The sequence below is a fragment of the Bos grunniens genome, chromosome 4 (assembly GCF_055505025.1).
Source record: "Bos grunniens cultivar Pamir isolate PY7600 chromosome 4, Bosgru_T2T1.0, whole genome shotgun sequence".
Classification (NCBI taxonomy): domain Eukaryota; kingdom Metazoa; phylum Chordata; class Mammalia; order Artiodactyla; family Bovidae; genus Bos; species Bos grunniens.
Genome location: NC_141168.1, coordinates 16131353 through 16157719, shown reverse-complemented (window position 1 = coordinate 16157719; position 26367 = coordinate 16131353). Strand labels below are relative to the sequence as shown.

General features: G+C 37.0%; 1 protein-coding gene across 22 annotated transcripts in view; it reads right to left on the bottom strand.

Moving 5' to 3' along the window:
- The window catches only part of BRAF (B-Raf proto-oncogene, serine/threonine kinase), a 168376-nt gene that overhangs the window by 23379 nt on the left and 118630 nt on the right, over positions 1 to 26367 (bottom strand). For 11 of the 22 annotated variants that reach the window (XM_086395215.1, XM_086395214.1, XM_086395222.1 and 8 more), the window contains 5 exons: positions 25167 to 25251; positions 23958 to 24134; positions 6934 to 6980; positions 6021 to 6139; positions 2158 to 2289 (listed from right to left, as the gene is read on the bottom strand). In XM_086395215.1, coding sequence (XP_086251341.1) covers positions 2158 to 2289; positions 6021 to 6139; positions 6934 to 6980; positions 23958 to 24134; positions 25167 to 25251 — 560 coding nt within the window. Of the gene's footprint in view, positions 1 to 208; positions 290 to 2157; positions 2290 to 6020; positions 6140 to 6933; positions 6981 to 18417; positions 19626 to 23957; positions 24135 to 25166; positions 25252 to 26367 lie in introns of those variants that run through there. The other 11 variants (XR_015161978.1, XR_015161977.1, XR_015161976.1 and 8 more) reach the window with 4 other exon arrangements.

Here is a 26367-nt window from a genome sequence, read left to right as displayed (position 1 = left end):
AGAGTATCTGATTCAAAAGAGGGAGTTCCATGAAAAGCGCCTCTTAAAGAAAGCAGACTAGGAAGTAATGAAGTAGAATGGGGATGGTGGGAAGAGAACATAATTCTTTCATATCCTTTTTTCTTCATCAAACACTTGGTTTCAGACTGGCAAATTCCAGAAGGCTCTAACTATACTACCAGAAAGAATTAACTAGTAAAGGCCTTACCCTTCTGTTGGTCACTCACTTCTCTCATGGGAAGTAAGCCCTTGCACAGCATTTATTACACTCCCATGGAGGACAAAGCACCTAAAATGCCAAGAAGTGGATGAGTGTAGAACTCTGGGATGTTTTTTCCGTATTTTGGAGACACTATTACTTATTTCCATAATATAACTTTATTATTTTATTAAAACAAACTTATTCACTGACAAACGGATTTCATCCAGACCTTAGGTTCATAATTTTTTTTATTATTTTTTGTCTCTATGATAAATCAACTAAAACTAAACTAAAATTCCCTCATAATTCATCTAGAAGAACAGCATGGCTAGGAAAACTGAACATGGCACAGGGTATTACACTGGATGGCTGAGTTAATAAGACTGTAAGAGGCAGGGTACATGAAGCTGGTAAATTAGAGACAATCTTGCTCCTCAGAATGCCATCATCGAATCAATCATCTCAGTGATCTAGGATCTGTCACAAGGACAGTAAGTGCAGTGTTTCAATTATGTTCTTTAGCTTCTATTTTAGCCCACTCTGAATCTAAGTTTCATGGAGGCTTAAAAGAATCAGGTCATCAGAAGCCAGGTCATAGATTTCTTTTTAAAACTTAGAGCTATAATTCAACATTTTAAAGCTATGAAGTAGTTAGACCAAACAACAATAAAAAAAAAAATAGTTTTAGACTGACTTAGGTGGAAATGTAGCCAATTTAAAAAATCCTCAAGATAGAGAATCAAGGCCATTGTTGAGTTAGGGTCATACTTATTAAAAGTACACACAAGCATATGACAATTTAGATTACTTCTCTGATATTACATGATAGTCAAAAATTCTTAGTGAGAAAGCTACCCAGTATCTTTAGAAAGCTTCAGTATTACCAAAAAGATTGACAGTTGAACTGCTGACCAAAAAACTACTAAAGGAAGCATTATACATTAAAAACTATCATTTCATTAGGTTGGGAGGTTATGATCAAACACATACAACATTCATGCTTTTAAAAAGACTCTACACTGGTGACTCTCCGTGTGTGTTAGAAACACCCAGCAAACCCATTAAAATGCTGATGCCCGGATCCCACCCCACTGATTCAGCATCTGCTCCAGCATCTTCATTTTTAAAATAAACTATTCCGGTGATTCACATACAAATCACAGTATAATGTATAAATACTATTTTAATCCCAGTTTATATGGTCAACTATTGTTCTCTAATATATTAACAGTGTAACTGCTGCAATCTCTCTCCACACACACACACACCCACTCTCTTAAAATGCTGAGGTATATGAGGTAACTTCAGTAAAGAAAATTCATTTTTCTTGGCCAGTGTTAAAAGCCTAGGTGAATGGCTGGGATCAAAATTACAAAGAGCTGAAAGAGGCTATGCTGACACTTTGGAAGACAAGGAAGAGAGAGCAGGAGCTTAGGAAGAGAGAAGTAAAAAATCCCCTCCTATTTGAATTCTTCTCACAGAAAAATGAAAGCATGATATAACAGTCCTTTCATTTATCTAGCTTTAAAAATCTAAAAAGTAGGGAGGAATCTTAGTCATTTTAAAAGGACTTGGTATCAAGAAGTTCACAGCTGAGCACCTGCTCAGACCTGCACAGACAGTCTGTGACAGAGTAAAAGGCCTGAGTCCAGATGCTACAGCACTGTGCCAGGGTCACAAGGCAGGAGCCAGAGCCAGCACTGTGTCTCTAGTTTCTAGTCAGCAGAGCAGGAGGTTCACTCCACTACAACACTGAAGTATGGTATTTCAAGGAAAGGTCTTACACGCTGTCATTACTGTCAAAAGTACTGAACAAAAAATTCTAAACCTGGAACCAAGATCAAGAGTTCTATCCTTCATGCTTATCCGGGATCCAAGACTTACTTCTTTGCTACAATGAATTGGAGCCTCTTGACAAATAATAAAATGAACCGCAAGAAATGGTGAATATTTACCTGGTCCCTGTTGTTGATATTTGAATAAGGTAACTGTCCGGTCATCAATTCATACAGAACAATCCCAAATGCATATACATCTGACTGAAAGCTATATGGGTTTTTATCTTGCATTCTGATTACTTCTGGTGCCTGGTAGAACATAAAAAGAAAAATATTCTTGTTTATTATTCACATCAACCAAATAAAGACTGAAAACCAAATTATTATAATTCTCAGAACAATGTTTTTATCATTAAATAACCAGAACAATGTTTTTATCATTAAATAACCTATGTAAAATATGTAATCAATTCTCTTATTTATGGCCAAGGAAAGAAAACTGATTATCAAAGATAAACAAAAAATAAATGCTCTGTAAACTCTGAGAGAAACAGTACTGAGATTCCATATACATTATTAAGATTTAAAAAACTTTAACAGCTACCCTCTTTCTACACAAAATACCATTACTGCCATTTGAATTTTTCCCGTTACTTTTCCTATTAAGAGTGAGTTCCCACTTTCCATTACTGACTCAGGAAAGAAACCCTAGACCTGTCATTATGAGATGTTTGGAAGTAGCATAACCACTACGGTAATCGCCTGAGAATTTAAGTTTTCCCATTGGTACAAATGAATCTCCTCATCTCAGCACACCTTAGACAATCATGGTAAAATTTCAAGACTGATACATTCAAATGCCTTTCCTGTCTCCAAAAGAAGTGTAATTATGCCATGGATGCTTTATTAACAAAACCGAGAGACAGTAGGTAGATTTAATAGAAAATGGTATTAAGATTCTTTTGGCTGCTTCTTCTTGGGCAAAGATACAGACCTAATCATATTTGCTATATTTTCACACATTCCAGTTACTATAGTCTACAACTAGATTCCTTATTAGCCATTTACATGTAATACAACAAATGGTTGATTAAATATTGGCTTTAAAGAGTTCCTTCACCTTGCATCTTCTGGACTGTTTCATCAGGAAGAAATTAGAGAAACTGCAGGGTAACAAGACTTTGTGAAAACATGAGTCTGATACCAAAATCAGGACAAGCTGCAAAAATGGCCCAAAGACCTGGAACAAGATTCCCAGTCAGTGGTCAGGGTAAGGCAGGGCAGACTGTCTTATAAGGAGTGACAGCACTTTCAGTCTTACCTGCAAAACAGAATCACCTAAGCAGCCTTTCACCTCTCAACATCCAGACTACATACTAGCTCAATAATACACCATCAGAGTCTAGGGATGGGAACAGCTTCAACTGCTAGTTTTTATAGCTCCGCAGATGACTTTAATGTCCACCAAGGTTGAGAACCACTGAGGAAAGATGTATGGGAGACCCAGATGCAAGTCAAGGATGGGGTGGCGTCGGGGTGTGGTGAAGGTTACATCTCCTTGGTTTTGTCATGTATTTTCTTGATAACTGTTCTTGGTAGTACAGTGCAAAATAACCCCACACAATTGTGATGTAATGAACAAGCCAGATTATTAAGAGGCTGGTTATGATACAGACATAATTTTCAAAGCCAGGATGCAATTTTGTGAGGAACAGTTGAAGAACTGCCTTCTTGAAATTTAGTTTTACTTCACTGCTGTTGGTAGATGGTTTGATGAAAAGTCATATGTGATCTATTTATAAGAAATGCATGATTTATCCTCAATTAATTTAGTAACATAAAGATTTTCACAAAAGGTTTTCTTATTTAAGATATAAATAAAGATTGAGAATACCACTGTAAATAATTCAGGGACTTACCTAACCTTTGGTTCTGACCAAGTTCTTCTCTCCTAGTCTATGGATGTTCCTATTTATGAAGGCAGGATCAACTCAAAAGGATTTTACTCAACAATTAAGTGTACTACTGACTAATCTCTCGTCTTAAAACTCAGCTTGGTGGAATAAAGGATGAACCCATCTCCCCAGGTATTAACAAAAAAGAAATTAAAAGAAAATATAAAACAATGTATAATAGTCTATAAACTGTATAATCTAAGATTTTTGGAAAAGGACAAACCTGGAGACTGGACTGAGCCTAACTTTCCCACACCAGTTAAAATAAACACACCTTTAAAACATGTATCAACTGTTTCTTTACAATTGTAGATTTTGCAATTTCACCTTCTCGCAGGATACACTGTTATCTTTGTTATAAGGTGTATGACTTAAAGGTGTCTGAGATCCAGATTACAATGATTAATTAGTTTGTTTATAATTATTTATTAAAACAAACATATATTAAAGAAAAATATAGCTAGCTCTAATTACTAAATCCCAGAAAAGGCATTCAAAATCCATTGGTTCAACCCAGTGTTAAAGATGGAAAGACTTGGAGGAGGTCAAGAAACAGGCAGGTTAAGAGTCAAAAGTACGAGAGTGCAGACCTCTGGACTCCAAGTCCAAGGCCAACCCCCTTCCACCTTGCCACTCACTCTAATGCCAGTTATTATAAGAAATCATAGCCAAATTTAACCCCAGGCTTATCTTGACTAATTCAGAATCCTCTTCTTAGAACTGCTACAGATGAGTTCAGGGAATTCAGGCAAATGCAGCTTTGAAAGTCCTTGCAGTTTTGCTTTTTCCAGCAGGTATCCTAAAGTTTTACTGCAGATTCAGTTATTCAAAACTTAAAACTGCACTAACAGTTTTGGAACATCCTGTATTCAACTTGGAGCACAGGTTCTCAAGGATTTTTTGGTCTCAGGATTTTTTCAGTCTTAAAAATTATGGAGGACCCCAAGAAGCATCTGTTTATGTGGATTATACCTATGGATACTGAGCATATTAAAACTTAACTGAGGAACTGTTAAAATATTTATTAAATTATAAAACAACCATTAGCCGTTAAGACAGATTACCCTTTAAAAAAAAATGAAAACTAGATTTTCAAAAACAAAGTTTAGTGAGAAGAACACTACTGCCATTTTTTTTCCTTGCCATGCCACAAGGCATGCAGGATCTTGGTTCCCCGACCAGGGACTGAACCTGTGACCCCTGGAGTAGAAGCATGGAGCCTTAACCACTGGACTGCCAGGGAAGTCCCTGTAGTTCTTTTTGACTGGTTTAACAGCAGCCAGCTACGGTCACATACTCAGTTATGCATTCAATCTGTTGTGATGTGTTGAACAGTATGAAGAAAAAGCTAGTCTCACACAGGACGACCTTGGGAAACCTTGAAGGGTCTTAAGGACCCTCCTGAGAAGAGCTGGCTTAAGAAAAGCCCTATGACCACCCTTTTCACAGCATGCTGAAAGGAACTGAACAAAAGTTTTAGTTCCCTCTTCTTATAATTTCTCTCTCTTCTTTTCCACAAAGCAGAAATAGGAATAAAGAAAGAACAAGGAGCTATGCAGGGCACACAAGGCTGACAGTGTTTAAAATCTACCTTTCATTTTTCTTTTTCTTTTCCCAGCTGCCCATAATTATACCATTCTTTCTAGTCTAAAGAAAGTAACTTTCCAATTTAGGCTTAAATAAGATTGTGAAACAGTCTCTTGTTCTTAAAAGGAGTAGTTCTTTTATTGAAACCTTAATAATGGCTGCAAATCACACCTACTTTTAAATTGCATACTTCTTTTTTGAAACAACATACACAGAACATTCTAAACACAAAATATTTTAGAGAGACAATTCTGAATAAAACTTAAGCAGTGCTTATAAAAGATACATTCTTTTGTTTAAGATATACTGAAGCTGGTTCCATAATATTCTTCCTAAAGATAAAATTAAAATCTATTTATAACAAAATAAGATCAACATTGGTTTTTGTGTATACTGAGAACTATGAGAACACTATAGTTGAAATCTTCAATGACTTTCTAATAACAGCATCTCAGGGGCCAAAAATTTAATTAATGGAGAAATAGCCTCAATTCTTACCATCCACAAAATGGATCCAGACAACTGTTCAAACTGATGGGACCCACTCCATCGAGATTTCACTGTGGCTAGACCAAAATCACCTATTTTTACTGTGAGGTCTTCATGAAGAAAAATATCTGAGGTGTAGTTAAGTAAAGGAAAACAACAGGTCTCATTTTCCTATCAAAGCAAGCATTATGAAGATTTTAGGTATGAGATATAATTTCCACAATTCTTTATTATGATATTCTTTAAAAGGAAGTATAGTACTTCACATTTCCTTTTAGTTAATAAGTATGCTTTAAAAATAGTGTTATTTGAACTGTGTGACCTGCTTTTAGGATTTTTGGTGCCTCAAACATGGTAAGATGAGGTAAGCTGTTTTCCTAAGTTTGTGGGGGACCTTGGGACTTCCCCATTGGATTTTACTAAAAGAGGCCCAAATATCCTTCTGGCACTGCTAGGAAGGCTATAAAGCTCTTCACTGGCATTTAGGCACCTGGCAGATCGGATCTGAATCGGGCTTACGGAGCAAGAAGAAACGTTATGTTTGCCTCATCTCATTGTTATATAATGTAGAGCCGTCAATTACATCTCAACGACCACTGAACAAGGTCAGGGCACTGAAAGAAGCTAGTAGATAGCTACCAAACTATGCATGTTATAGTGCTTACACGACATAAGCAATCACAGTCCTATTATCATAAGGACTTAATAGGCTTTTCTTTTTTGCAATGCTTAGCTGTTCAAAAACCAGAAGCAGGTTGGAGTATCATGCACTATTACCCTCCTGTGCAAACCCAGTTATTGATTCCCTTTACAATGTGTTGTTGAACTCAGCATGAAAGCTGGTTTTACATAATGTGAAGATAAAATGCAGGAGAAAAGGTCAGATGTTTTCAAACTTCGCAGACAAGTTCAGGAAGGATACTATTACTCTTGAGGTCTCTGTGGATGATTGACTTGGCGTGTAAGTAACTGAAAAACAAAAGATCATTTTAACCTGAGGAGGGCTAATGACTCTGGCCTCAGTATCTATAGAACACATTTAGGGGTGTAAACAAAGATTTATTTAGAATCATGATACAACTGCAAACTGCACACTGTGATAATCCCTTTATAGAAGAAACAGTAAAATAGACTGCAAGTGAACTGAGGATTTTAGGAACATGTTACTATTATGGTACAACCAAAATCTTTTTTTCTACTGAATGACTTTGCTTTATCTTTTACTGTTTACCAATACAAACCTTCTACTCCAGTCACGCCTATTTATCCAGGTCCTTTAAGTATACCTTGGTATTTAATCCCATCTCTGTGATCAATGCTCCCCTCCCACACCAAATTAGCTTTCATTCTATTCTCCACTGAATCAGACTTATTCCTTAACACTGAATATACGTTCTGACTCCTAAGTGACGTTTTCCCAAGACTCAACCATAAATGAAGTGATCTGTCCCCTGTTCAGTTATTACTGTAACAGTTTGATTCATGTTTTTTTTTTTTTTCCACCTATGTTCACTTTCTATTCAGAATAAAAACTCCATTTGATAAAATAAAACCACTTTTAAATGCTGAATTGTATGTTCGTAAAATACCTTCTTAAAACTAGTGAGGAACTTTCTACTGTAACGGACACAGTGAATCTATTTCAAAGTCGATGATAAATTTAAATCATCTGTTACCCCTAAAAGCTGCCTCAGTGGAGTTTATTGAGGGAAAGAGCTGTGTCTGGTTTATTTCTGTTTATCCCCAGCGCCTAGTAGCGTGCCTGGCATGTGGTAAGCATTCAATACATATACGTTGGATCAACGACAATGAGATAAATATAATGTCCTAGTGAAGGTTATTTTTCTTCATTTAACTGTAAGAAAAACAGATATATAAGACTTCTGAAATCTAACGATGACTATTAGGAAATAAATTTTGCCTTAAAGTAAGACTTTAAAATTCAAATAATATAATCAAAATTATATAATGAACACTGTTTAAAATAAAACATTTGCAAATAATTAACTTAATTATTTATGCTTTCTCATCTTCAATTTCCTCATCCAGAGATCAAGACCTCGAAATTTTTTCTCAGACAAAATTTTTATTTAAAATTACTGCTTATACAAAGCCAATTCCTTCTCCTCCAATTACTCTTACATTATTCTGTTTATTTCCTTCACAGCATTTATCACAATCTGAAATTATCTTGTTGTCATGATTTTTTAGGCTGAGAATTTGATATGCTACATCACACTCACTCTTGCATCAAAAGAAAACATGGTTATCAGTTATAGGCCCTCATATGCTTGAAAAGTTCTGCAGTGACATAGAAAGGTTCAAAAAAGGAGAAAAATGAGTCAATCAAAAGCTGTTCCAAGATGGGGAGACCTTATCCTCATTAGAAAGAAAAGCGGATAGGTCATGATACTGGTGGTGTTTGGGACTTCAGTTAGCTTGTTAGTATTTAGTATACAGAAAAGGTGTGGTCTCTGGAAAGAGGTCCTGTCTCCTTTGAAATTAAAGACAACAACAACAAATGGGTGGTATATATGAAAATAGAGAGGCATGATGAAGTTACAAGATGGGAAGATACAGGTATTCTTGATGGATAGTATCAATCTTTTCAACAAATTTGATACAATGAAATACACCAAGAATAATGTAGATAGAAATGTAACTAGAGGGTTGAAGAGAGAAATTTTCTGACCAGGAAAGTACTAGATAACTAAGAAGATATAAATATAATGGCTGAGCTAGTGATATATAATCGTAAACAGCATAGATCTATTACAGGCCAAGGTTGCATCAGCTGCAACTTGAGCTAATACTACTTTATCCTTGTGGAATCCTTTATCGTTTAGAAATTGCTCTACTAACTTGTATCTCATTTAATAAATCCTCTTTCTGCAACACTTCTGTAACAAAAGCAGCAAAAGAGCAGAAATCCTGGTCTACATAATGGAAGGCTGGAAAGAGGAGAGACTCAAACTCCTCAGCTGGAAAAAAGGGATGAGTATCAAACCTCAATCCCTACTTAATATTCCAGATAAAGGCTGACCCTAAACCATTATTTCCTTAAGAATCAACCAGTTACAATGTAAGATGCCACACCCCACATAACTGGTTGAGGGTAAGGAAGGGAACAAGAATAAACTGACTTTGCTATAGATGATACAAAAGTCTATCCATTATGTAGGACAGTTACACTGGAACTCCTAACCTTTCAAAGATGCTGTAAGTTTATAAAAGTAGTGCTTAGTCACTCAGTCATGTCGGACTCTTTGTGACCCCATGGACTGTAGCCTGCCAGGCTCCTCTGTCCATGGAATTCTCCAGGCAAGAATACTGGAGTGGGTTGCCATGCCCTCCTCCAGGGGTCTTCCCAGCCCAGGGATCAAACTCAGGTCTCCCCCGTTACAGGCAGATTCTTTACTGTCTGAGCCACCAAGGAAGTCCATAAAAGTACCAGGAAAGAAAAAACATGTTATAAACTAAATGAATATCATGCTCTTGATAGGTTTCTGTTAGGAGTCTCCTTCCATGAAGAAAAGTATCCACCTACAGAATCAATTTAACCTTAAGAAGCTGGCGCATCAGCTAGTAAAATTTGTTCTCTATGCTATTTCTTTCAAGGTCTTATGCAAGATTCGATTTTTCAGCATTCTTTTAAGACCATACTATGATGCGCTGACATCAAACTAAAAAGCTTCTACACAACATAGGAAACTACCACCAAGATGAAAAAGCAACCTATCAAAGGGGAGAAAGTATCTGCAAATCATGCATCTATAGGGGATATCAAAAATAAAAAGAACTCACATCTCAGTAACCAAAAACTCAATCAAGTTTTAAAAATAGACATTTCCCAAAGAAGATATACAGATGGCCAACAGGCACATACATGAAAAGGTGTTCAACACCACTAATTACCAGGGAAATGCAAACCAAAACCACAACAAAATATCATCTCTTATCTGTTAGAATGGCCATTATCGAAAAAGAAAGAAATGCAAGTGTTGGTGAGTAGATAAAGGGAATCCTTATGTACTGTTGGTGGGACTGTAAATTGGTACAGCTGCTATGGAAAACAGAATGGAGGTTCCACAAAAAGTTAGACACAGAATTACCAAATGATCTAACACTCCCACTTTGGGGTATATATATATCAAAAAAATTTAACTCAGGATCTCAAGACACTTGCACCCTCATGTTCACTGCAGCATTATTCACAGCAACCAAGACATGGAAACAACTTAAGTGTCCATCAATGGATAAAGAAAATGTTAACACACACACACACACACATACACACAGCAATAGTATTCAGCCATAAAAAATGAGGATATCCAGCCATTTATGACAACATGGATGGATCTTGACCTCATTATGCTAAGTGAAACAGGTTGCATGATGTCACTGACTTTTGGACTCTCAAAAAACAGAAAAAGCAAAACAAAACCCAAATTCCTTTCATCTTCCTTATGGTGGGAAAAAATGTTTATTAAATCAGCCACTGTTATTATGGCAGCTACAGTTACTCTACTGACTCCTATCAAAATTATATTCAACTACAGCCCTAGAGATTTGTTGTTCTTGCATGGCTCCTACAAAACCATTTCCCTTATCCAAAATTTGTGTACTTCTCTTTTTTGGACTTGAATAAGATTTCTTATTTTGCACACATGGCCTCTGTGTGCTTAGCTGCTCAGTCGTGTCTGACTCTCTGTGATCCTATGGACTGTTATCTGCCAAGCTCCTCTGTCCATGGGGATTCTCCATGTAAGAATACTGGAATGGGTTGCTATGCCCTTCTCCAGGGGATCTAGCCAACCCAGTGACTAAACCCAGGTCTCTGGCATCGCAGGCAGATTCTTTACTGTCTGAGTCACCAGGGAAGTCCTGAGATGTGGCCTGTAATTGCAGCTTATTAAAGTTCTAGTTTTCACTAAAAAATCAGTTTGCTGCTGCTGCTAAGTCGCTTCAGTCGTGTCCGACTCTGTGCGATCCCATAGATGGCAGCCCACCAGGCTCCCCTGTCCCTGGGATTCTCCAGGCAAGAACACTGGAGTGGGTTGCCATTTCCTTCTCCAACGCATGAAAGTGAAAAGTGAAAGTGAAGTCGATCAATCGTGTCCGATTCTCAGCGACCCCATGGACTGCAGCCTACCAGGCTCCTCTGTCCATGGGATTTTCCAGGCAAGAGTACTGGAGTGGGGTGCCAAAAAATCAGTTTATCAGCATGCTAATGATGCCTTCATCTAAGTAATGTGTAAATATATGCTAGTCATATTCAAGAGAAGAGTGAGAACAAAACTCTCCTAGCATAAGAGCTTCAGGTATGATAATTATACGATTATGAACCTAGTTAAATTCTTCATGTGTGTTACACATCTCTATTTTATCCTCAAGAATATCATGAGAGATTTCAGTCAAATACTTTGCTGAGATTCAAATACTTGTGCCTACACCATCTGCCCAAATTATCAGTCTAATCTATTTATAAAAGCCTCAAGTGTCTCTCACTCATTTGCTGCTGTTTTCATATACTTTCAGCTATTTCTAAAATCAAGCAACTGACCTACACACACATTAGCATTTCTGTCCTCTTTCATCTAATGCTGCACAATTTGAAATAAGTTCATCAGTCTTTCTTTCTTCTTCACACAGCAAGATGAATCTCTCCTCTGACACCAACAGAGAATTGTCAGCAGTTGATTGGACTGGAATGTGTGATGGTGGTGACAAGGTGTTATTTTATCCAAATAGAATTTCAAATCCCAGTCTCCATTCTACTTTGATGTTTTCCTTATCCCTCATAATCAATGTGGAAGGTGAGCAAGACTTCAGGGAATGCCATCCTGCCAGTCTTATGTAGTTAGTAATCATTTACCATGATTACTAGGATGGAAGTCCCTAAAGTAAGTGGAGATCACACATTTTTCTGTTGCACTCTACAGTGGCCTAAACTCAATTTTTACTTAGATTTTTCAGTTTCTCTCACTTGAAAAATCTAATTTACGGAGAGGTGTAACCAGTATACAACACAAAATGTACCCATTTACTATGTACAGTTTAAAGAGTTTTTAGCAGACACATAAAGTATACTTGTCTAAAGACCAACCATAATGAAGGTGAAGAATATCCATCACCCCTAAAGTTTCTTCATACATTTCTACAATTAACGGTACCTCCCTAGGCTCAGGCAACCATTGATAATGATTTCCATTACTAGCAATTAGCTTTACCTTTCCTAGAATTTCACATAAACAAAATCATTTGGCTTCTTTTGCTCAGCATGATTTGGAGACTCACACCCTGGCTGCATACAGTATTACAGTGGATAGACATACTATAACTTAACCAGTTAGTTGTCAGACATTTGGGTTGTTGTGTTTTTTGGCAATTATGAATAAGATACTATCTATATACATTCATGCAAACATTCATATATGAGTTTTTGTTGCCGACTTGTTTTCATCTCTTTTGGGAAGTCAGTGAGATTAGAATTGCTCATATGGTTAATTTTAATTTGAAAAGAACTTGCCAAAGTGGTTGTACCATTTAAGATCCTTACCAGCAACCTGTTAGAGCTCTGGTTACTCTGCATCCTTGCAAATATTGGTATTGTTGGCTCTGATTAGAAGCATTCTAGCGGATGTGTAGTGCTACCCTGTCTATCTTTAATGTCTAACACGTTGAGGATCTTTGCATGTGCTTATTTGCCATTCTTTCATCTTCTTTAATAAAGTACTCCAATCTTTTGCCCATTTTTTCATTGGGTAGTTTTTCTTATAACTAAATTGTAAGAGTTTTTCATATGCTTTGGATATAATTCTTTTACCAGATAATGTGTCCTGCAAACATTATCTTCAAGTCTATGGCTTGTCTTTTCATTTTCTTAAGTGCCTTTTGAAAAGCAGAAGTTTTAAATTCTGATGAAGTCTAATTTATTAATTTTTTCTTTTATGGTTCTTAATTTTTGTGTCATAAGAAATCTTTACCTACATTTTTGCGTCATAAGAAATCTTTAGGCTACAGTGATTTTCTCCTTTGTTTCTTCTAGAGGTTTTAGATGTTCAGCTTTTAGTCTTAGGCCTTTGATCCATTTTGAATGAATATTCACATTTTGTGCCAGAAAAGGGCTAGTTATTTATCCTATTTGGATATACAGTTGTTCCGGTAACATTTTGTTTGTTTTAAAATATTTATATATTTGGCTGTGCCGGGTCTTAGTTACATGGGATCTTTGCTTTTCCTTGTGCATGAGTTGTGGCATGCGTCTTCTTTGGTAGTGGCAGGCAGGATGTAATTCGCTGACCAGGGATGGAACACAGGCCCCCCTGCATGGGGAGCGAGGAGGCTTAGTCATCAGAGAAGTCCCAGGATGAAGATTTTGTGAAAATGGGCTCTAGGGGGCCAGTTCTGGGAAAAGTGGATTGCAGAGAGGGAGCTTCTGAAGGAGGGCGATGCAGGGGTCGTGGACTCTGAGGAGAGGAAGATTCTGGGGAGAATAGGCGGGGGTGCGGGGGAACAGGGGGCCCTGAGTGGAGGGAGATTCAGGCAAAGAGGGGGTGTAAGGTGAGAGCTCTGACGAGGGGGATTTGGGAGTGGCCCTCTGTGAGAATTTGGGGAGGAGGAGACTGAAAGGAAGGAAGTTTTGGTGAAAGCTAGATTCTAGGGAAGGGGGCTTTAAGAGGAAAAGGACTCTGGGAGAGGATAAGGAGGTGGGTTCCAAAAGGTAGGGGGATTCTGAATCCTGCCAGAATTCTCAGAGAGGAATTCTAGAAGAGAAGACGACTGCTGATGGTGAAGCTGTAAGACAAACCTCCTCCAAGAGGGCTGAGAATCAATCTCCAGTAACATTTTTTGAAAGGACTATCCTTTCTTAATGAATTGCCCTGGCATCTTGGTGTTTAAAAAAAAAAAAAATTTACTGATCACAGACATAATAGATATATGTCTAGACTTTCTTTCCTGTTTTGAGTCACACATCTGTCATTAATTACACTGTCTTGATTACTGTGGCGGCTTATAGAAAGTTTTGAATCTCACATTAAATGTCCTTCAACTTTGTTCTTTTTCAAAACTGTCTGAGTGACTAAAACTGACTATTCTTGCCACTGTATTTCCATATATGTTTTAGGATCAACTTGTGAATTTATACCAAAATCCTGCTGAGACTTCAATTTGGAAAAAATAGACATCTTAATAATACTGAGTTTTCTAGTCCATGAATATGATATCTGCATGTCCTGTTTCCCGGCTGGGACTTACATTAGAGAGGGTATAATCTCTCTTTGGAAAATACTCTCATCATAATTTAAGTACACCACTGGCCTGAAGAGACCAAGTGAGAGTGTACTGTAAATACGGAATATGATGATATTGACGGAATAGCAAAAACTATGCTATTCTTAGAATAGCATTCATAAGCTCAAATACACAAATTCAGAAGTATGGTATTTGTTTATTTATAAGAGCAAGACAGTTAAATGTGGGAAATGATAGGTACTTCAACCATTGTTGCTGGAACAATTGGATATCCATATAAGGAAAAAAAAAATCTTCAATCCTTACTTCATACTAATTTGAAGCAGGTGGAAGAACTAAAACTAAAAGCAAAAATTGTAAAACTTCTATTAAAAAACCAAATAATTACTATCACCCTCCTGTACATATAAAGCATTTTCAAGTTCTCAGGATATTTTTACATCATTTGATTTTATAACCTTTACGTTTCTTTGTGAGGCAAGCAAAAGGGCAATAAGGCCACTTACGCTGATGGGAAAACTAGAGCCCAGAGGATCTAAGTGCCGTGACCAGAAAGGCGTAGAGGAAAGGACATGGGTTGTGAATGTGCAGATCTGGCTCTGAGATCCAACTGTATCACTCATTAGCCGTATGACCTTGGGTACATGACATAATTCCTGAAGCTCTGGATTTCTAACGTGTAAAATGGAGATAACGTTTACCTTCTTAGGTTCTTTCTTTCATTTATTTAACACATATTTATTGAAAGCCCACTCTGTGCTAAGCAACAACTGTTCTAAGTCTTGGAAATTAAGCAGAAAATCCCTACCCTAAAGGGGCTTGCATTGTAGTACAGAAGATATAAAAAAGATGCAAAAAAGTAGGTGGGAGAGAGAAAATGCTGAGTTTCAGGGGGTTGTAATTTCAGGCCAGGGAAGGTCTCTTTTCAAAGGACAGCTTGAGTAAAGATTCAAAGGAGGACAGAGAGTCATACAGATATGGGATAAGAACACAGCAGGCAGAGGGACGAGCAAGGGCAAAACCCCACGGCAGCTGTGTGCTTCCTGCGTTCTACGAATAGCAAAGCAACCTGGCTTGGATGAGAAAACAAGAGGCAGAAGAGCAGTAATGAGCTGAGAGAGGGAGTAGAATAGGCAGTGCGGGAGGGAGGTGGTGGTGGTGACCTTCTAAGAACTATTGTGTAAGTACTCTGGCTTCCTTTCTGTATGAAATGTGAAGACACTGGAGGAGCAGAAGAGCAACATAATCTGACTGAAGTCTTCAAAGGACTACTAAATTGAGAATACAATGAAGGTGGGTAAGGGTGGAAGTAAGGCACTCACCCAGGCAAGAGGTAACTGTGGTCTGAATCAGGGTAACAGCAGAATAGGTGATGAGAAGCTGTGAGATTCTTGCTGCGGTTCAGTCGCTAAGTCATGTCTGACTCTTTACGACCTCATGGATGGACTGCAGCACACCAGGCTTCTTTGCCCTTTACCATCTCCTGGAGTTTGCTCAGATTCATGTCCATTGAGTCAGTGATGCTATCTAACCACCTCATCCTGTCAACCCCTCTCCTCCTGCCTTCAGTATTTCCCAGCATCAAGGTCTTTACCAATGAGTCAGCTCTTTGCATCAGGTGACCAAAGTACTGGAGCTTCAGCATCAGTCCTTGCAATGAATATTTAGGGTTGATTTCCTTTAGGATTGACTGGTTTGGTTTCCTTGCAGTTCAAAGGACTCTCAAGAGTCTTCTCCAACACCACAGCTCAAAGGCATCAATTCTTCAGCACTCAGTCTTCTTTATGGTCCAGTTCTCACATCCATACATGACATGAAAAACCATAGCTTTGATTATACGGATGTCTGTCAGCAAAGTGTTGTCTTCACTTTTTAATATACTGTCTAGGTTTGTCATAGCTTTCCTTCCAAGGAACGTCTTTTAAATTTCATGGCTGCAGTCACAGTCCACGGTGATTCTGGAGCCCAAGGAAATAAAGTCTGTCACTGTTTCCATTGTTTCCCCATCTATTTGCCATGGAGTGATGGGACCAGATGCCATGATCTTACTTACTGTTTTCTTTTTATGTTGAGTTTTAAGCTTTTTCACTCTCTTCTTCCACCCTCATCAAGAGACTCTTTAATTATTCTTCTCTTTCTGCCATTAGAGTAAGATCCTAGATATACTTTAAAGACAAAGATAACTGGAGCTGATTAATAGATTGGTAGTATGGTATAAGAAAAAGAAAGACATCAAAGACTAGAAACAAAATGTCAGATACAAGCAGCCTAAGAAGAGAGCTGCCAGTCACTGCAATGAAAAGACTGCAGAAGGGCAGCCTTGAGGAAAAAGATCAGGACCTCAGAATCAGATATATTACATCTGAGATGTCCACTGGACAATCAAGAGATGTTAAGCACAGTTACATATGACAGTCTGGAGTTCTGACAAAATGAATTAGCTGGAGACTGCCACAGAAATGGAAATTAAATGGTATTTTAAGTCATGAAACTTGATGAGATTACCAAAGGACTATTTCAATATTTAGAGAGGTTAAGGAGTTGAAGAACTAGCTGAGAAGGAACAGATAGTAAGGAGAAGGAAAATTAGGAGAATATAAAGTAATGCTTCTCAAACTTTAGAATGATTAATGATTAGAATCACTCAGGGATCTTAAAATGCAGCCTTCAATTCAGTAGATATGAGGTGGTGGTTAAAATTCAGCTTTTCTAAAAGGCTCCCAGGTGGTAGAGTTTAAGGGATTAAGAAGACGTTTCATGAAGAAGAGTGTGATCAACTGCATTATATACTTCTGATGGTTGAGGACTGAGTATTTAACCACTGGATCTAGCAACATGGTAACTATCTTATTAAGAGATATTTCAGTGAAGTGTCAGGGGCAAAAGCCTGACTGGAATGGGGTCCAAGAAAATCGGGAAGGGAAGAATTTAGAGAGTGAGTAAGGACAACTCAGTTGAGAAGTTTTACTATAAAAGAAAGAAGAGGAACGGAATGATAGTTTGAGATGGAAGTGGGGTCAAGAAAAGGACTCCCACAACTTCTTTATTATGAAAACTTTTATGCATGAAAATGCAGAAAAATCAAAGAATAGCATAATATCCTGTGACTTGCACCTAGGTTTAACAATTGTCAATATTCTTCCAAATGTACATAAGAAAGATATTTTAAAACACAAGAAAATCCAGTAAAAAAGGAAAATCTGATGTTGAACAGGAGAGCGCTACTCAAAAGATGTCAGTCTGTAGGAGAAAGGGGATGGTATGCATGCACAAAATGAAAGGACTGGCTTTTCCTCTTAATGATGAGACAGAAAAATTGAGTATGAATGTAAGTAGGTAGGAAGATACTGTGGTGGGTGTTTCTAATACTTAATAAAATGGCAAGTGAGGTTATCAGCTGACAGTTCTTAGAGAAGAGATATTGGAGGACTGAGGATAAAAGAAATACAACGGGGTCTACGAGAGGGGAAGAGTAAAAACCCAGGGAGTGGAAGTATGATGGCTGCATGGCATCCAGGGCCCATTTAGATGGTGAAAGGACTAACTAAACTGAAGAAGCAGAACAGTGAAGAGGTCAAGGAAATACACTCTGGAGCCAAAGTGCTTGCGGCAAGTCACCTGGCCTCTTAAACTGTAGTTTCTCCACCAGTAAATAAATACAGGTTAATAACAGTATCTACCTGCAGGGTGGAAAAGACCGTGATGCTGGGAAAAACTGAAGACAGAAGGAGAAGGGGGTAGCAGAGGATGAGATGGTTGGATGGCATTACTGACTCAACAGACATAAGTTTGAGCAAACTCAGGGAGATAGTGAAGGGCAGGGAAGCCTGGCATGCTGCAGTCTATGGGGTTGCAAAGAGTTAGACACGACATTGCGACTGAACAACAGGGTTGCTAAGGATTAAATGAGATAGTATATATAAAGTACACAGAACAGCACTTGGAACAAATATTATGTAACTGCTAAATGTATCACTGTATATAAAAAACCCCACAAAACATACTTGGAAATGGCAACCCACTCCAGTATTCATGCCTGGAAAATCCCATGGACCAAGGAGCCTGGTGGGCTACAGTCCATGGGGTCGCAAAGAGTCGGACACAACTGAGCAACTTTACTTACTCATTCACTCACTAGTAGTAGCAGAGATGGAGTTAGAACATAATATTTATTGATCGGTAAAGACATCTAAAATAAGAGCAAGTAAAATAAAAGTAAAACCAGTGTGATTCTGTATTTAAAACAACAAACCACTGTATACAGTATTAAAATACAGAATTCTGAAAAGATACACAATACTACATATCTGAACATTAACAGTAATTCTCTCTCAGTAGAGTACTGGTGCTTACTTATGCTTACATTTTCTAAGTTTTCTATAGTGATTATGCATTTCCTTATAATACTTTATATTTTGAAATTAAGAAAAACTGCAACAAAGGCTAATTGTAGAAACCACTTTTCCTCACTACACTTAATGCTTTTAAATTTTTACACATTTGCCTCCTGCCTTTTTAAAAAAATTACACTTGTAAGAAAGTTGTGAAAATAAAACACAACTGTAGAATCTTAAATAAAAAGACGGAAACCACATGAATTTTACGTAGGTAAAACTAAAGCCTCTGTCCTTGATAAGCCATCCCCATCTGAGACTCTTTTTGCCATCCTGGAGATAACTACTACTGACTGAGCTCCTTCTAAGTTTTGTTTACTATTTGTACATATATATACATAAGATTTAAAAATATATGCAATGTTTTGTTTTTACAATTTTAAGTGGTCTCATGCTGCAGCTTGCTTTTCTCATTTGACATACTTTAAAGCTGATGTTGAAACATATATTATTCATTTGTGCTACATATTCTTTCCCTGCACATATGTGCCAATACTTTATTTATGCAGTCCTCTAGTGATGAGCATTTATGTTTCCAAATTTTCACTAGTAGATATTTTTCTGTAGTATATCTCCTTCAATATACCTCTCTTGGAACAAAAGCTGGTTGTTTCTTGGGTGTAGACCAAACACTTTAATAGATCCTTCCAAGTTATCCCCAGGGTGGTTGGCTGCATCAGGAGTGTCCCAGTGAGCAATCCCCCTAATCTTTATCAATACTTAATCTCGCCAGAATTTGGGCATTTTAGCAATTCTAGTAGGTAAAAAACAGTACTTCTTTCAATCTGCATTTTTTGTGATTATCAGCATCCTCCTCTCAATTACTATTTTTATCTGCCAGAAAATAACATTTACTATAATTAAATATTCTTCGATCAACCAGAATTATTTTCAGTCATTAATACATGTTTACCATCTTCTCAGCTTCAATTCATCCTTCTATCTTTCTTTTAACTAGGCTTACCTATGAATAAAAAGAAGCATACACTTCATTATTGGTTTTAAAGTAAATTGTAAGAATTTATCCTCAAATTATTTTTAATCACCTTACAATCAGAATATATCACTCCTGTGAGAACAACAGATTGCAACTTTTTCTGTGTGCCTCCCTGAGTAAACATTTAGTAAATTTTCTAATAATGCTACATTTAAAATTATACAGTAAGTATGAGACTGAAATGAAAAGCCCTGAAAAGAAATAGCACAACAGACCGACAATTCCTGGAATTTCTTTGTAATGTTATTCTTTAAATACCTTGGCCCTTTGGCAGAATCAATGACTGTCAGGTGAGAAGATGATAAACATATACTATATGAATCCTGATTCCTAAGAATGAATTTAATTATCTGCCACTAGAATAGCTCTGCTCTCTTAAAGTAAACCTAGGAATCAGAAATGATCTTTTGCTGAAGAGAGAAGACAGTCACACAGGAAAAACGTCACTCATCTACTGTTGGCTTATATTTTGTAATCCAATAAAGGGGACACATTTCAAAGTCCCAATAATTCAATCTTCCTAATTCCTAAAGGTTTTATCTAGGAATGGCTGCAACCCCAGTACTTTAATAGTGAGACAGCATGCTCTTATTCTGCTTATATCCTGGAACTTTAGAATCAGTTTTGGAAAGTAGTCAGAAAAGATCATTTTGAACAGTCTCCAGAAATCATTCAGGGCCAGACTAGTTTGAAATGAGGGCTGTGTAAAGGCCATTACTAAGCAACTATTTAAATAGTCTACAGATCTACTTGTCAGCTACAACTAACTTGTTCTGTACTTGATGAAAAGATGGTGAAGGACAATGGAGGAGGAACCTGACATCTAAAAGTTTAAATAATTGGAAGGAATGTAATTTCCAGCTGACTATAAATATCAGCATTTTAACATTTTTACATTGTTATATGAATGTTCCTTATAAAGCATCTGTCCTTATTTCACAGAATATCTTTTATCTCTGAGGAAACTGATAAACAGTTTTTTTTGCAGGGGTTGGTGGGGAGAGGTTAGTCCTTCTCCTTGAACTGTGTTTGTTTATTCCTAGTTTCCTTTCCCCCATTTGTTCTCTGTCACTGGCCTAAGAGACCTTCCCTCTGATGTCTGGTAATTGAGAGATAATTTGTCTTTACCCAGACTAAGTGAGACTAAAAGACAGTCTGAAAGCTTGGAGCATACAAATTGAATTCTTGTTCTGAACTCCCATGTACTCCCATCTAGATGGAATTCCTAATATCACTATCTTTGTGTCTCTATTCTTGGCTGGTAGATTCCTCAAACAAGAGTCTTCCAATCTCCTGCCTGAAGGGGAAGGTTTGGCTGCCAGCCTTCTGGGAAACAAATGAAGAGAGAGCACTAGGGAACTCTCCATTCATCACTTAGTAGGCAGTCACCCGACCCCACCCCCCACCCCCACACCCCATTTTCCCTGTGTCTTGAGTCCAGAAACTTTCTCTCCTCTCTAGAGAATATGTTTCCAGTGTCCTGCCAGGGTAGGAATCGGGTGTCCATCCAGTGGCATAGAGCATGAGAAGGCATCCAGAGAAACATTTCAGATAGGCCTTTTCATTTATGTACTTTTCCTCCTCCAGAAATAATTCACACTCCCAGTTCTTGAGACTTGAGGATTCTGTGGTACAAATCAGGTTGGCTTCTATTTTTCCACACCCAGTTAATAATTTAGTTTTTTTGGGTGCACTATGTCTATTATTACTTCTTCATCTGCTTTCTAGCTTCTAAAATATTACTGCTATTCTTTTTTTCCTCTCCATCATTATATGTTCATGCTTAAAAACAACTTTCATTATTATAGTTTTGGTGGCATCTCAAGGAAACAAAAATGGGTCACCTTAACCTGAAAGCCACATAGCCACTTTAATAAGAGGACTTTCAATCTGCCAAAGCCTTCAGGAACTAAAGATGTGTTGGAACATTTAACCAGTTGCATATATTGTCTTATAAAAACTAAAAGGAAAAAAAGGAATTGTATCTTCTTTGGTTAAATTTAAGCTGGCAATAAAAAATATAATCTGTTAGAAGGCTTATATTTTATAATTAATATTTTTCAGCTATTAAGATAAAGGATAAACTAATGGGATGATTTACATTCACAGCCAGATATACTCATCATATAGTTAAGTTACTTCAAAATGCAAACAAAGTATTTCAGAGTAAACACATAGACTGTAAAGGTTTATACTTACAGATCCCAAACTGTAAAGTAAAGGGAAAATACTGCCTCTTAACTATATCCCAGACCACAGAACAATTCCAATTGGACAGTGTTTTTCTCTACCTCCACTTCTTACCTTAATCAACACTGCACTTCACTGCCCAGTCACTGTTTCTAAAACAATATTTAATACTATTCTCTGCTGCCTCTGTGTATAGCAAAAGCCTTTTCCTCTGTGTTAATCTTTGATTATGTCTTTGACTGTTTTTCCTTTTCTTGACATTTCTCACTTTTGATACAACAAGGATGTGGCTGCTCTCTCTTCTGGAAGGTAAACCTATCAATAATTATGCTGTTGTGTGTAATCATGGTTTCATTTAAAAATTTTTGTCTTATGTATCTATCATAGCTCAGGCCTTGTTTCAGGCATTAGAGACAAAACAAAGAGCACAACAATAAACCCCTGCTCTCATATAGCTTGTATTCTAGTGGGGATGACAGACAATAAACAAATGTTATATGGAGTTGGGTGTTAAAAACAAAAACAGCGTGGGGCATAGGGTGACAGAGCGGGGTAGGAATGTTTTAGTTATACAAGGTGATCACTGGAAGGCTTCCTTGAAAAGGCAACATTGGAACAGAGACATAAGGGAGAAGCTCTATGAATACTTGGTGGTGGGAGTACTTATCCTAAAAAGAAAATAACAAGTACAAAGGCCCTGAGCAAAGAGCATACTTGGCCTGCTGAAGAAGCAGCAAAGAGACTGGTGGGGTAAAAGCAGAACGAGATTTGTTTCTCTTTCAATGTTTACCATTGTGGCCACAGTTTACTCTTTGCAAGATTTTAATATAACCTTTCAGATTTGAACAGATTCAGAGTCAGAGGTGGGGCTGTTTTAGTCTACTGGAAAAGTGGGAATGTTACTGAATAAAGTAATAAGTTGCTGCAATAAGGACTTTGGCTGAATACAGACTTATAAACAATCTAAATTACAAATATACTGCCTAGTTTTCTGACAGAAAGGGTAGGACAGTGGGAAGATTTAAGAGCTAGATCAGGTTTTGAGTCCTGGTTCTATGCTTATTTGCTATAAATGACCCTGAGTCAGAGTTTTAGGTATTAATACATGTATACTCTTTTACTGTTTTATTCTAATTTTATAATGCAAAAGTGGTATAGTAGTTATGGGGAAAGAATAATGGTTGGGAGCCAAAAATTTTGAGTTAAATATCTTTGCTGCTGTTTATTAAATGTGAAGTCTAGACAAGTCATTTAGAAGCCTCAGTTTCTTTGTCTGTAAACATAAAATATGTACTTCATAATTTTATAAAAATTAAATGACATGATGACTATGTACGTGAAAATCATCTGTATACTATAAAATGTTAAACTGACTCAATATACATGCATATTTTTAAACTACATATGGGACCTTCAAAATTGTATTTAACTCACTTAAATTTTTTCATCTAAGTGCTTTCAAAATATATTTAATTTTACCTTTTGATTTATTTACTGTTTATTTGCACTTTATGCAAAATCTATCCTTGGTAGTCAATTTCTTACTTTGGCCTATGATAAATTTTATAAAGTAATTTTTTTATCTTTTAAATTACAAAGTAAAATTCAATGAACTAGTCAACTTGAAATCCTCAAAAAGGATCAAAATGCAGACTTTCACTTTTACTTTATTTTTACTATATTTTACACAGATGATTATTTTGCAATAGAAAATAGGGGCACATGGAGAAAATAACTTGAAAGGATAATTAACAATCATTTTATATACTTCAGTAACTGTTAATGACTTTTCAGTGGATTTATTTTTGCAGGGGCACCGGGGGACTATTTTTATCTTTTGATCCCTCACTGCTTAGCGAAATTATAGTATAGTAAACATAAATTCACAGTCACATATATATTATCAAATATTTGATATATGTTTTGAAGACTGTACTAGAGACAGACTATTCTATTTCTTAATATCATATAGCTAGCCATTAGTTAAAAGTGTCTATATGATGCTGGAGAGTAACTGGGAATTTAAGTCAAAAGAATAATAGCTGAAACCTTTAAAACATCCTCAGTGGTCTTCAAAATTTACATGAGATTTAACAGAATGGAACTTACTCCATGCCCTGTGCAGTCTGCCGTGCAATATCTATAAGTTTGATCATCTCGAATTTGGTCTCAATGATGTGGAGATGATGATATAAACTGGAGCCCTCACACCACTGGGTAACAATAGCCAGTTGTGGCTTTGTTGAATAACCCATGAAGAGGAGGATATTCACATGTCGCGTTTTCCTGTAAAAAGAAACATAACAGGAAATAGTAAATGTTGATACACTTTAGCAAATGTTAAAAAAAAAAAAAACACAAAACCAGGGCCAAAGCACTCTACTTGTCAATAAGATGCTGTCAGAAAAAGGTATTTTTTAGCAAGGCAGCAGCAGGATAAATTTAGATGAGACTTTAGGAATTATCTAGTCTAACACCCTAACTTTTTCATAAATGTCTTTTTTAGTGTACCTCATAGATAGGCAACTAGATACTATTTAAATACCTTTAATTATGGGACATTCATCACTGAGACTGTAGCCTGTTCCCACTATTCTTTTTTTCTTTTTCTTTTTTTTGGCTACATCTTGCGGCATGTGGAATTCATGTTCCACAACCGGGGAATCTGAAGTTCCTTCACCAGGGATGGAATCTGTGCCCCTGCAGTGGAAGTGTGGAATAATAGCCACTGGACACCAGGGAAGTCCCCTCTTCTTTTCTTTCTTCCCTTTAAAGTAGTTCATACTAGAAAAACATTTTCCTGTAACTTTCATCACTGGCTTCTCTGTTCTACTCTCTAGAATAAAACAGAGCAAGTTTATACCCTTTTGAACATAATAGCCTCCTATGGACCTATCATCTCAGTACTGTTGACAATTTTCTCCCTAAGTTATAGTTCCAGAATCCTCCGCATCTAAGTTCTCCTTGCCTGGACATACCCTAGTTTGCTCATTTCCCTCAAGTTCCAGGTTTGATACAATCTCTAAGTGTGTTTTGATAACCTTAGAATTTTGAGAGCAGTATTCCCGTAAGAAGAAGCACCACTTTTCATGATCCGAACACTGTTTCCATTAATTCACTCTAGGATTAATATTTTTATCAGCTGTACCATATAATATTGCATACCACTTAAAAGAAAACAGTCAAAGACAAAATATACTCAGAAAGACTTTGTTTTGTCCATTTTGAGTAAATCTGTGAAGCTAACAGGAGCTGTCACTGGAAAACACAAGTTGATCAAGGTAACTTCTCTGGAAAACATGATTCACACAAGCTTACCTGAGTACTCCTACTTCATTTTTGAAGGCCTGTAACTGCTGAGGTGTGGGTGCTGTCACATTCAACATTTTCACTGCCACATCACCTAAAAGGTAATTGCCATTCCAAATGTCATTCCAATCTTTAATTAAAATTTAAAAACATAAAAAACTCTATGGTATTTTCACAAATTACCACAGCATTAAAACCATACCATTGCAAAACTGCAAATAAATTATACCTTAACTACCTAAACGGCATTAATTTTCAAAAGATAAAAACTAAAAATGACACTCCTATACTAGTATTTTAAAATACCAATCCCTGTTCTCCCCTCCCTCAAAAACAACCAGCCTATCTCATTTTTCCCTTGGAAATTTAGTTTAACCAATTAAATACCCATGATATTTTCCTAGCTATTTAGCAAAACTAAATTAGATGCATTCACTAACTGAATGTTAAAACTGTAGATGACAGGCAGAACGAAACTTTGCGGAAATAGAAAACTGCAAACTTCTTTATCAGAGTATTTAACACTTCCTTCAAATCCATGGATCACTTATTGCTTTTACTTAGAAAAATTATTTAAAAAAAAACTTTATATGAAACAGGTAGAATTCTTACACATTGCCAAAAGGTGTATAAATTGGTACAACCACACAAAACACTGTGTTGATATCTACTTCAGTTCAGATCAGTCGCTTAGTTGTGTCCGACTCTTTGCGACCCCATGAATCGTAGCACGCTAGGGCTCCCTGTCCATCACCAACTCCCGGAGTTCACCCAGACTCACGTCCATCGAGTCGGTGATGCCATCCAGCCATCTCATCCTCTGTCGTCCCCTTTTCCTCCTGCCCCCAATCCCTCCCAGCATCAGGATGTTTTCCAGTGAGTCAACTCTTCGCATGAGGTGGCCAAAGTATTGGAGTTTCAGCTTTAGCATCAGTCCCTCCAATGAACACCCAGGACCTATCTCCTTTAGAATGGACTACTGGCCCCACAAGTCTTTCCTAGATATATACCAACCACCATGGACACATATGTTCACTAAATGACAGGTGCTAAGAATATTCATAGCAGCAGTGTTTATAAAAGCCCCAAACTGGAAACTATTCAAATGCTGGTCACACGGTATATAGTCATGCCTATAGTCACACAATGAACACTATATAGAGAATGAATAACCTACAACTACATACGATAATACAGATGAATCTTATAA